At 35.4% G+C, this 14056-nt stretch overlaps 1 protein-coding gene across 1 annotated transcript; it reads left to right on the plus strand.

Moving 5' to 3' along the window:
• Nucleotides 1-151: 151 nt before the first annotated feature.
• LOC106105411 (blood vessel epicardial substance-like) lies at nt 152-4618 on the plus strand. Its single transcript, XM_013285705.1, has 8 exons — nt 152-390; nt 499-557; nt 893-977; nt 1062-1243; nt 1385-1516; nt 2352-2459; nt 3843-4140; nt 4261-4618. Exons 1-8 carry the CDS (start codon nt 264-266, stop codon nt 4479-4481), a joined length of 1212 nt encoding a protein of 403 aa, XP_013141159.1. The 5' UTR covers nt 152-263; the 3' UTR covers nt 4482-4618.
• Nucleotides 4619-14056: the final 9438 nt, after the last annotated feature.

Consider the following 14056-nt stretch of genomic DNA (forward strand, 5'->3'; position numbering starts at 1 on the left):
TAAAATTGAAATGAGTGGACCATAAAGTTGAGTGTTAAGTTTTGCTACTGTTCCCTAGATGGCTCTTTTCGACACATGTATTTAACGAATCAAAGCGGACGAAGCTGTATTGATTTTTTAGCGCCAATTACACTGTGTATGGGATAAATGATTGTCCTGCTCAATGATAAGTAGTAACAATATGAATATAACAATCAATAAAGACCTTGTACCTTATAAAACTTGAGTAACTTAAGTTTATTTTAAAATTCATTTTTTCCAAAATGTCTCAACATAGTGCTTTACTAGAGCTTAAAAGTGAATATTTAGAAATAAATGAATACAACTTTACATGGCCTGGAGAAAATGGTACATTTCACGATCTTGGTTCAATAAATTACACAATGCCAGGTGAGTGTTTTCTTTTAATAATCCTATTTCCAAAAACAATAACCTTTTCCTCGGCTCGGTTTTTTGTTCAATAACGATGTTACGCCAGGCTAAGTTTCTTTATTTCAGGACCATGGTATTGGCCTTGGTGTCCATTATGGAAGGTTCCACAGCATCCTTTATTCCAGGTAATTATTATTTATACATTTTTAATTCTATTCACAAAAACTTTCAATCATAGTCAATTACAAATGCGAAAGTTTAGATGGATGAATAGATGTTTGTTAGAGTTTGTAGCCTAAACTGCTGATCGGAACCTGGAAAAATACATAGGTTACTCACTTTTATTCTTTTTAATTCGACGCAGACAGAGTCGCGAGCAAAAGCTAGTATTTATATTTGCGAATTAACATGTCGATGCAGTGTCAGAAATTAATAAATCTGTGTAAAAACAAGAGAAAAACGTTTATTTGCTTATCAGTGCTTATGTAAACATGTAAAATTCTTATTATTTCTTCTCTAGCTATCAAACATGCTTTTCGTAGCATCATACTGTGCTCCAAGCACAAAAAAGGGTCAGCTATGGATGCATACGATATTAATATTCGGTGAGTTAATATCTGTCTTTGTATAAAATGTTGGATTTCCCGTACAAATCACACTTATGTATACTAAACGTTTATTTTTTTAAGCATTTATGCTGAATTCAATCTGGGCCTGGCACGTGATATGCTCCCCCGACACTTTTTCATGGAACTTTGGTTTTGTTTTCTTAAATTTGGGCCAGGTCGTGTATCTGGTATACCAGATGAGACCGGTGAAGTTCGATCCGGAGCTAGAAGAGGTCTATCACACGCTTTTTGAACCGTTCAAGGTATGGGGCCTACGTAATAGACAACACGGGTATCCTACGGCGTAGAAGTGTTGTCTACGACGTAGGCTAAGGCTACGTCGCAGTTACAGATTGGGTAACCTTTTCACGGCATTTTCTGACAGCAAAGGGTAATTGTGCTAGGTATCGAGACTGCAGTTCAAGAGGATGGTGTCCCCGGACTTCGCGCACGTGATGTCACTGCACGCAGGCGAGGCGTACGCCATGCAGAACCTCACCAAGACCGACCGCCTCGGACTGCTGCTGTCAGGAAAGGTGAGTTCCAAATATCAGTTAACACTTGGTAAGTGTTAACTGATATTTGGACGAGACCAGTGTTGGTAATCATACTTCGTACTAATATTATACATGAAAAGATCGATGCATGACTATTTGATACAGTTTGTATCTCTAACGGCAGAACGGATTTCGATTAAATTTGGTATAGATGTAGAGGATATTCTAGCAGAATACATAGCTACTTATATTCGTTTGTTTATTTCCACGTGGACGGAATCGCAAGCGAAAGAAAGTTCATTATAATTATTGAAATATCTACGAACATATTAAAATGCTAGTATGTTGATGATATAAGAGAAGTGTGGAATAATTTTTTAATGGAATATCTTATAATTACGTTCTATTCATAGCATTTTTTTTTCTAACTTTCTATAACATTCTCGTATATTACGTGTGCATTCCTCGTTTGATTACCTTCGGTATTCCTCCCCGATCTACTCAGTATCGTTGTAGTTTATCCTCACAAATTATGTAAATGGTAATTCGTATTCAGCGGGAGTTGACGGCGGGCGTTTGAAACAATTTTTGTGTGCGCACGTGGCAATGTTTGCGTCGCGCCGGTTAACGGCTGGCACGTGCTTCCCTCCGCTCTGACAATCTTCACTTAATATTTATCTTAAAAAAATATTGGTATAACACGTAGATTTCGTAATGTTTAGCCTGTCGCTGTTTAAAGATGCCAACGCATATGTGGTTATTACCCTTGTAGGTATAAAAGCTTTTGCTGTAAACCACCAATATACATACCAGCCATCGGTACTATTTTCTATCTTTGGGCAAAGGTATTAATTTAATTCGTACTCTTAATCAGGTAAACGTTATGAGTGGTCATCAGTTTCTACATCCGATACTGCCCTGTGAGTTTCTAGATTCACCAGAATTTGAATCAAGTCGAGCTACAATAGATGAGAAGTTTAAGGTAAGCACTAAATAGATTTACTACAATTTTTCCCCTAAATTATAAATATGTTTTCTCAAAACCCACAAACGCAGTGTTGGTAACAAACAATATCGATACGCACCTAGGTGATTCAGCTACTCATGTGCCCTCATTCTATAAAAAAAATAGAGCCAAATGATTGTGAAATAAATTCAGGATGCTGTAATATAGAACGAAAGAAAATATTTGCCCGCTGCTTACTTCTATTACTGCTTTGATAATTAAAAACATCGCAGGCATCTGAGATTAAAATCTTACCTATTGTTTTTTTATCACAATAATGAGACTTAACTTCTGATTACAAAGTTGCAGAATTAAAATATGTTTTGTTCTATTTTTAGTTCATATAAACTTTAGTAAAATCTTTGGTATACTTAAGTTTATAGTTGGGTATTTTTAATTAAATCGCCGTAATGACTGCAAACATTCGCGTTTATTGGTGTCAGGTTGTTAAATAAGTTAATGATCGTAACAAACGCGCCGACCCGAGGTGATGACTTCATTATTTAGGGAGACGAGAAATGGCCTCAGCAAGACATACATATACCAACATAATAAACCGTTCAAACATTTAATAAACCGCAACCGCATATAACAAATTTTAACCGCAATTTGTTTAAATGAAACAGACTTCGCTTATTGTTTATTTGCTGTTATGACATACGTAATACCTAAGCTCTATAATTTAATTACAATCCTTCAAAGAAATAAACAAAATAAATGTGTCGCATTCCGATATTAAAAGTACCATTATTTACAAATGTAAAAATTAACACGAAAGCTTTGTCAATGTTGCTTCATACTTAGGTGAACCTTTGTTTACATCATAAATAACGCAAAATTGCTCCCCAAGCACTGAAAAGTTTGCTTTTGTTTAATTTTCAATTAAAACTTTGATTAAACTGTTTTAATATTTTAATTGTAATGTTAATTACTTGCTTAATAAAAGAAACCCCCTTTGATATAAATATCTGGATTTATACCTCAGGTATACATATTTATGTAATAAAACGTCAAAACAAGGCGTGGACTGGATTCTAATTGACACCCGGCACATAAAAACATTTATCACCTTGAGATATCATAACGTCATTTTAGCGTCGTTACTTATTATCCACCACGCCTTACAACGTAATACGATATACACAATTAGTATGATAATAAAACAAAGAGGTTTATTTTACTTTAATTACCTGTAAATTTTGTGATCAAAATAGAATAAACAATCAGGTTCATGAAGATGGTATACTCGACATATGATTTGGCATCTTAGAAACCAGAGTATTCTTCTGATCGAATAAAATACTGTTTATATCCAGAAAGAACTATGTTCAAGATGTAAGTAGTTATGTTTTTTCCTAGGTGTCTATCGTAGCAGCGTCCTCTTGCCGCTACGTATACTGGCAGCGCACATCGCTAGAATATCTCTTTGTTAAAGAGCCTTACTTGGCTTGTGTGGTCACAACACTAATAGCTCGAGATATAACAACCAAGTTGTACGCCATGAATAATAAAATTGTAACAGAGAGAGGCTCGCATTTAGATATACGACTGCCGAGTATCTCACACGCGCTGGCGAGGAGTCCGAGAAGGTTGCGTTCGGCCAACAAACCTCCACCACCCACTACTGTACAACCAGTCCCACCGGAAAAACGACCAAGTAAGAATTTAGCTATTTCTTTCAGTTATTTTTCTTGTCCAGTTCTGATACAGAACTTTTGATGGATTTGTAGATTATGGGAAAACACTTTGTACAATGTTTTTATTGTAATTTCCATAGATTGCTGGAACCGTGAGTCGGAACACTTGGGTAATCACAAACGCAATGGTATTGCGACTACTACGTACGTTGAGGAGGACGAGGAGCTGATCCCTCTGGCGGAGCACGAGGCGCCCGCCGCCTCTTCCGATGACCTGTCCGTCGCTGACAGCTGTCCCGACACCTCCTCTAAATATCATAGCTGTGAGGCTGTCGAAACTGACGATGAATTACGACATTAATTCAATAAATGATCAAAAGTGTTTTCTAATTGTATGAATAATTTTAACCAGCTTGTAAGCAGTTTCATTCTGTTAAACAGATATAACGATATTTGTTTAAAGGTTTTGATAGATCGATCATTGAAAAAAGATTTGAAACCAAGATTCGGTTCTTTTCTTTAATGTATACAATTGTTTGCAGGATATTTTAAATAAACACAATGAACTTTAATGATGTTTAATTTTCCAACACGGTTTTAAAAATCCAATTATTTTTATATGTCAAACATGTGAAAAATATTATGTTGCAGGTAAAATAATTCAATGAACTAAAGCATTTAATGTTTATTTTAGTCTATGGCGTTAAAATAGTTGATACATCAAAGTAATTTAGTTCCAGAGCACCTGTTACAGATTCAATCACGTAAAAGCTTTGATAAGCTGCTCGTAAAACTCGCCGTAGTACATAAACAAGCGGTCGAACATTTTTATTACTAATTATATGACGACGTATTATAAGTTCGCTTTACGTTAGGTGTGATTAGCTCTCAGTTACGACGGACGTACCTACATATATATCGCTGACCTTATTCTCTGCTACGATGATAAATCCAAAGTGGCTATAAATGTAAGAAACCAGGTTAAACATCGATGAACGTTTTTAACATGTTTAAGTAAACGTCTGTTGGATTAACAAATTTCATGATAAAAACCTCATAAAATGTATTTAATTAACAGTTGCTCAGGTTTACTCCTTTTATTATACTGCTTGTAACTGATTTCATTACTTCAAGTAGAATTATGTAGAACTTAATGTAATTAACAATTTTAACAGTGGTAGAGCCCGCTTTAACATCTTCGCACGAATGGGCCGGCTCGCCCGGTGTAATACCACACAGAAAACAGGCGTGAAGTGGAATTAATTCCGCGTTTCGTCTGATTAGTGTGGTGCCGGAGGCCTAATTTTAGTCTCTTTCCCTTTCCACCCTTTTCTTAAGAGGTGAGGATGGGAAGGAAAAGTGGACTTCACGGTGGAGGAGACGCATAGGAAGGGGAAATGTCCTCTTTATGTGCGTCTATTCCTCCGTCAATTGAGGGTAGCTAACGCATCTGCAATTGCGGATGTTTATGGGCAGCGGTCGCTTTCCATTTCGGTGGATTCAAGTGGCAGCTTGCTGGTTTGCTATCTTATAATATAACAAAAACCAATCCTGCAACCACAAGCTACAACAAAATGGCCTACTACGATAAACCTTACTCCTTTATGACGTCATCCTTACGTTATTATTTGTAAAAGTCTTGACCAAGGTATACATAATGAAAAGGCTTAAATATCATGTATGGTAAGTACAAGAACAAATTGCATTAATCAATTCTAAGCGCAATAATATATTAGCGCAGACGATATCTTATAGGCGAGGTGCTCGACTTCAACGAGGCTTCGTTATCGCCTTATCAAGAACGCAAGGCGCCACTTTTACCATTGCCACAAGCAATAACTTAATCCCAATCTGATACCAGGTAAGTACGATTTCTAAAAAGAGGTGATATAGTTACCTCAAAAAAGGGAAATTAAAGAAAAGTAGCATTTTATCCTACAAATAAACGTAGTAAGTTAGCGGCTGACATAAAATAGTTAATTTACAAATCAAGATGTAACTAACTATTTTCAACTCTAATCAAGTATAAAACTAATATTGTAAAGGCGAAAGTTAAGATGGATGGATGGATGTTTGTAAGAGTTTGTAGCCTAAACTGCTGAACGGATCTTGATGAAGTTTTGCATGGATGTAGAGGATAGTCTGGAAGAAACATGGGCTATTTACTTTTGTTTTTTTTTGTCCACGCGAATGGAGTCGCGGGCGAAAGCTAGTCAAGTATAAAATAAAGTATATTCGTTCTTAAAAGCTTCTAAGTAGCAATTTTTTTTCAATACAAAAAGTTATGAACTGTAGCGAATAGCAATTATAGCACGAAACTGTGGAACGATCCATGACGGCAAAATGTTAAGTCAACACGGTTTTGTACATAAAGGTCGAGCTTTGTACTATAATAAGGACTGAAGCGATGGAACAATACTTTTTATTCACGTTAGCAATGCTTTTAAGTTACTTCAGTAATTGTATGGGCAATTTAGAGCGGAACCTTCTTCCACTTTTTAGTTTCGAAGCTAAAAATGGTCCTTTGAGTCGGATTTCAAACTGCGATCTATGGAAACATGCATATAGTTCAGCGATATACAGACTAATAACAAGTCACAATCGATTTAGTTTAGTTCCCTAATGTAAGACTTATTTTGTAAGTAGCGTTTTAAGACATATGTTACAAAGATCCATTAAAGTTACAGTTAAATTCCACTTATACTACATTTATCACAAAATTAACTTAGTATGATATGTAACTTAATTAAATTTCCTGAAGATACTAATTAAAAATTTGTAAAACCTCCGCAATGCACACTAATTGGAATGACCCATAATAAGCTTTAGATTAGTTTGACAGCACGTTAGATTTCACTCGGCGTTGTTAAGACGGACGGCTAGATTGTTGTTTGCCGATGCCCTATTTAAGTGGAAACTAGGTAACGTAAATACCGATTAAGGTGTGCGATAGTGGACTTTCTTCTGAAGCGATCGATTCGCCACATAGACAGGCCGGCTCGAAGTTTGCCAATAAACAAAACTTCTTGCGGTCAGGGGTTTTGAGGTCCGATTTATTACCTATATACAAAAGGTACAAATATGTACAAGCTGAACAATAAGTACTTACTCTACATATTTTCTTAGTTATCTTTCTTATTATTACTTGTTAAAGTTTTACATAACTATCTATTTCAGAAGCTCATGGTATAGGTAAAAATCGGATGTAACTTTCTTTCTTGGCTGATAAAATTGCTGTAGAATCTATTTACATTTCCTTTGCGCCAGTTACACGACTGCTTTAACACTACGTGTAACACTTAGTAATAGATATTGAAGCATGTTTTGATAATATTTAGGTGACCTCATTAGTTATTAGGACACAATATGAGGCAGTACTCAATAAGGGAGCGTTCATAAACGTTGAATGACAATACGCTGACCTCTTTTGAGTTGACAAAAATAATACAGAACACGGTTATGTTTGCAAAGAAACAACTTGACCACAAAAGACCCGATTGTAACAGTTTTTTTTAATATGTCATTTGTGTTATAGTTCTTTAATTAAACTTCATGCATTTTTGTACAAATTGTAGGGATCAGACAAGTATGATCATTAAGTGAGAATTTAAGTTAATTTCAAGCTGGGTATATCTCGACAGAGCACAACTTCACATAATCTGTCTACAGCGTTATCACGTTGCAACCAGACGCATATGTTGCAACTTAACGTATGTATTTTAGTTTAGTTAATGTAAGTACGTGAGCACATGCTTTAGACTTAAGAGAGGCTTAAGAATAAAAAAGTATAACTTATGGTTTACTATAAAATTATATTTAGAGATTGTCTTTTTTAGAACGATATTTAAAAAAGGTTATCGCTTTTTTAAGCATTTCAAAAGGTCGTGTTTCAACTTTAAAGGAGAACGGAAGGTGGCATCGCATTACGATAGTGCTAGATATAGAATTAACGGCGGCGAGGTCGGCTCACTAGCGCCCAAATCAAATTCTGATTACGACACTTTCTTATCGTAAGCTTTTTAAAAAAAACCTTTTTTGTGTGTTTAAATTTATGTTACAGTAGAAGTCAGAGCTAGTCGAAAATAGGTGATTCGTTGAAGAATGCTTCAATTATTTTAACGTAAGAAAAAACAAAGTGCAAACACCTGGCAAATAAAAACTTTGTTTATAACAATGTATTTTGTGAATGAATTCTCTCCAATTACAAAGAAAGCTTCAATAATAAATGATAAAAGGTTAACCTTAATATACTTTACAAGGCATATATGCACAGACATGACAGGTTGCAAGCCCATCGCCCCTTTGTTCACGATGACACGTTAGGGAAAAAGTGTGATATTATTTTCTTTATAAATACTTCACTACCGTGTTAAGGAAATTGCCATATAAGGCAAACTTATATATTTAACAAGTTTATAAGTATTTTTATGTTGTAAAATTATGGAAAAACTACCAGAAATGATGGACACAATTGTAAAGATCAACAATTATAAGGAGGACTGGTACGTGGCAAATAGAAAACTGTATTTTTTATTAATCTCTTTTTATAGCGTTAATTTAAATTATGTGTACAGTTCGTATTCATACTTCATATATAACTAAGTACTTCAACACCGTAAAATTCACGAAATGCTAAATGTTGCATTGTGAAATGTGACGTAACATTTATCTCGTCGACCGAATGAAACAATACACAACGTGGACATTTATTTCTAACCGATTTAACAGCTACCAATATCTCAATCGTTGTTTCCACCACGTTCTGTGTTGTGTACCTGTATGTGATATTTCACGAGGCTTCCAATTTTGAGTTTTCACTATTTTCTTTAACACTGTTTTCTTTAAAATACCAATAAAACCCGTACCATAGATAACTGGGTAGAGATTATAAACTTCAATTTATTTGTAGCTATTTGTAAACATATATTTATAGACAGAAATATATTTGAAAATTATTTGCTCTTTTATTTCCATAAAAAATACTTAAACTTTTCTATATTATTAAATTAAACGATAAAGTACCGGATGCGATAATATCTGATAAGTAGAGCTTAGGCAAACTCAAACTGCACACATACATGGTGGTCCCTCAGCACAAGGCTAGCAGAAGTTTGAACGAAAACTTACCGTCCTCTGGGTCGAGGTAACTTTGTGTTCATATGAATGAATTTGCTTTTGTAAACTTGCACTTTTGGAATGTATGTAGCAATAAATCACGTAATGTTATGTTGAAATTCTAATGGACTTGTTTTACACTTAGAATCGTACTTCTGTATAATTGCTTTATACAAAAATATGAAATCTAATATCCTAGTTCGCCTCGTTATAACACGTTAACGAGTTTTTGCTGAAAGATAAGTGAGAATAGATAAATAATTGCTTAACTTACTATTTACTTCAACAGGAAGGTGTAGACAGTTAAAAAGAATACGTTCCTAATTTAAACTGAAGTTATTTTGAAATTATCCTGAATCTAAAGATAATTAATAAGCATAAAAATAACAAAAGCACAAAGTACCAAAAACTGCGTAAAACTCCACTAAGTATACTGTACAATTTCTTGGTCTTAATAAACATCAAAAACTCGTCAGAAAAGGCCTATAATTGTTTACTCATTTCGGTCCCCGAGCAACTAAGGAAATTGATTGTCCAATGCCAGCTGAGACCGGTAATGTAGAAAAACAAAAGTTAATTAGCGTTCAATATTAAAACGCTGGCGACCGACCGTTTGTAAAAAAAACTTTTCCAAGCCAAGGAACTTCAACTTTGCTTTTAGGAACAAAATATAATTTAAGAATTTTCTGGTAGAAATTATAAAAAACATTTTTTTCATGTTAAATTAAAAGAATTGCGTCACTTTTTTGGAGGGTAGTTAATAAAAATGCTTAATGCAAATGCCGTACTTAATAGACGGGTATCGTAGTGACGAAACAAACACGCATAGCGAACAATTATGAACTATCGATATTCGGTTTAAATAAAATTTATCGAACTTAACTAAAATTATCATTTTCCTATTAAGTAATTTAGAAGACAATTCTAGTAATGAATACTGTAGAGAATTTAGCGATGACAATAATAATAACAAAATCCAAGTCGATTACGTACGACTGTAGTAGTAATAAATATTTAACATGTTTACTCTTATTATTTGTAATGGTTCAGCAGGTCATTATTAATTTGAGTATAACTACAGTGTTTTCTTTTAATTCATAAGTTATAACAATAAATCTATCGATTCCAACTTCTATAAGAATAAAAATCGAAAATCGAAAAGATTTATGCCTGATTTTACACGACTCATCCCTACTAAATTGTCAAATAAACTGTCAAACTAATCTATCTATTTAGACAAACTATAAGAGGTAGAACAAGAATTTATAGATAGTTCAAGCGTATTGTCGCATTGTCTTTAAATATAATGTATCATAGACCCAAGAGTAGTTACAGCTGAAGTTGGACTCGATTCTCAATTCCATTTGTGTTCTGGCTCGCTCGCTGCGAGGGGACACGACGCAGAAATGATATATTGTCGCTGGCGGCCACAGTTACAGCGGAGACGGAAAGGCTGCGTCACGGAGGCTTCCTCGCGAACTGGACTATTGCCAGCCGTTCATCGTCACGCAGATATACCTCAGGTAAGTAGCCCTAACTCTATACTTCGATTCAATCTAACGCCGAAGTTAAGTAAATAGATGAACGTCGAATTTAGCAGCCGTATCTTTTTAAATTGTATGACAAAATGATTTTGCTACATATGGGTAGCAGATAATGTATACATGTGAGAAATAATAACATACCAGTAGTGTTTTGAAATTTTCGATTTTTTCAGCAAATATTAAGTTTATTAAGGACTAGCTTTCGCCCGCGACTCCGTCCGCGTGGAATTTTATTTTAACTTTCAGATTTATAATATTAGTAATCAAGGATTGACATGTATGATAAATACATTAGGTTGTATTTATTTATATTTGTACCCTCTGCTATGATTTGCCGAGCAACTTGCAATCATGAATAAAACGTAGCACAATTTTGTCGATGCAAAATTAATATTTCATAAGTTTAATAACTCGAGCATACGGTGACCGGTCCACGGCGCTTGAATAACGAAACGCTATTTGTTAATGTATTTAATTCATTTAATATCAATGCAAGTTTACAAATTGCAAGAATTATATCAAGGTTTTCTTTGTAATGTGGTCATTAATTTTATTTGTGATATAAAATGACACGTTTATTATAATTATTACTGGATATTGCAATTAATAGTTCACTCAATAGCCATAAAATAATGAAGCGATTTTATTTTTATTCTAAACTTGTTTTTAAACTTTGTGTACATTAAAATAAATAAAATAAGCATGATTCATATTACACCTTGTTCTTATAATAAGAAACTTTGTATTTAATCTCAAAAAGTTTACAAGAATACCGTTATCTAGTTTGAGTTTCGCGAAGTTGCAACAAAGTTAAAGAACGTCTGAAGCCATTGTAATATTTGAACTGACAGAATGCATAACTTCCCTAGTTCATTTTAAACACGTATTTGTAAAAGACAAATGTTTCGGTCCGTGCGGCGCATGAATCAAGAGATTGGCGACATTATAAACTTGGTCTCTATAAATATAACTCATATAAGTACAACGGATGGCTCGACTGCGCTCTACAGTCGCCGGCTCTTTAATATACTTATGTAAGACTTCAATACTGTCCGTACAGAGATATTGTAACATTGTATTTCATTTGAAGTATACAAATCGTGATTCAAACGTGTATTTACAACCCACGATATCCTTATTCTTTATAGTTATTTCAGAATCGAATACTGATATATTAAAAGTGTTGTCGTCACGTGTGATCCAAACCTTGTTTAAGCTCACTGATGGATAAAGTAAATTACACAATCAAAATTGGGTAACAATTTGATAACATGAGAGACGTCGTAAATCACATCACGTCCAGCGATCGAAATGTAATTTAGCTCGAGCGTTCGGATATTTTATTTAAGGAGCTGGAGACTCGCCATTTAGATATTGTTTAGGTGATCGTTTTATTCGAAACTTAAATCACTCGATTTCACGGTCGATAAATGAGACATTTGACAGGCTGCGGCTATAGGACGAGTTCATGTCGTACAATAATTTTATTGATAATATCTAAGTAGGGAGTAGCGAGATGCGAGCGGGATGAGGCGCGGGTCGGGGAGAGCGGTGAGATGCAAGGCGCACGCGTGCGGCGCCGCGCCCGTGGCGGCGAACAGCGGCGGGCGCGGGCGGCAGTAGAGCCGCGCGGCGCCGCGCTACGCCCGCCCTGCGCCGCCCGCCGCCTCACAAGCTCGCTATGCCGCTCGCGTGCCGCGCTCGCTCGTGTTGTGGTGCTTTATGATGGTGCGGCATGGAAGTGCGAGACATGCGGACGTTCCGTGAGCGACCATCTACAAGATACGCGACCGCCGCCGGTGGGCGCAGGACGATCACCCGACGGCTGCTCAGGTGAGCGGCCCGGCGTCTCGCAACGCCGGTTTAAAGACGCTGTGATCTCGGGGGTCGATATAAAATGCCTTACAGGAAAGTATAACCGTGAGCAACGAAAACAAAGTGAGTAAAGTGGTCCACTGATGCTACGACGTCTCGTAGAGTCCTCTACTTAAGTTGGGCTCAGCGGTAAAATGACATTTATTGGCGATCGTTAAGCTTGTTCATAAAATGTTGAATTCCGTAAATTCATCTGCGTAAAGATAAATGTACCTAATAGACCAATCCCCCAAAGGTCTCGCTCTTGGTTTTGCTTGCTTGTAATAATCGAAATGATCGTAGAACCTTTCTTAATCTCCGAAAAAAATCTTATCGCAATGTAAACATGGCATCTTATGTAAATAAGATAAAGATGTTTTGATATAAAAAATTATGTAAAAAAAGCCTTTCAATGCACACTGGGATAGAAAATTATTGCCTTTTCATTCCCTCTAACAATTTTTTATCGTGCACTAGGGAAAGGGCGTTATGCGTCCTGTCCTTTATATAATTTCCTCGTCTACTGTTTTTATGTAACTAATTGACTAAAATGTAACTGAGCTATAGATAATTCTATACGTTTATATTTTATGATTCGTCACGCAATGTTTAGCAAGTAACGTTATCTTGGAGTCGGTAGGCCACAAGCTGTCGTCATCAATCTAAACCTGTCGAACTCACAAAAACCTGCCACGAACCAGAATACGTCACATTTTTACTGTCGTCATTACAAATTGTATGAATACTGATAATGAAAATAAGCTTTAAATGACAAGTTTATAACAAGTTTCAGAAATTATGTTAGGTTTGTACTGAATATAATTTACTAGCTACAAGAGTCATTCAAGTCTTACGTCGTTTGTGTGAATTTATTAATTTTTTTTATTACCATTAAAAATTGCTCTATACGAAAGCACAGATATATGGTCAAATGACTATTCTTTCACCTGTTCTATTTTCCTTATACACATTATTATTTTTATAATCTAATAACCTAGATGCATATTACTAATAGGAATAATACATTTTATTCAACCTCTACAGTTACATTAAACTCGTATTCCCAGAAACACTTTAAAACAACAAAGAAAAGCCTAAACCAAAATCATCATATACTCGTAGAACTTGCAAGTTATAGCGCTTAGTCTGCACGTCACGTAGTAGTTTTATTTTATGTCTCGAGAAAATTTGTTTATTTGGAGCATAAGGGATCAACTTAAGGCGAAGGGGTCATTGGAAGTGGAGGCGTTGTCGCGACTGACAGTCGCCTCAGTCGGCAGTCGTGCCAACCCACAACCAACGAGCATTCCCTCCAATACACTCGCATGACTAAACTAAATGTATTGTTTGCCTTATCCCACTCACTAACAATAAAACGAATATGGGTTAAAGATATTATTCCATCCATCCGTTCCAACTCATT

This window comes from Papilio polytes, unplaced genomic scaffold (genome assembly GCF_000836215.1).
Source record: "Papilio polytes unplaced genomic scaffold, Ppol_1.0 DF822845.1, whole genome shotgun sequence".
NCBI classification, from domain to species: domain Eukaryota; kingdom Metazoa; phylum Arthropoda; class Insecta; order Lepidoptera; family Papilionidae; genus Papilio; species Papilio polytes.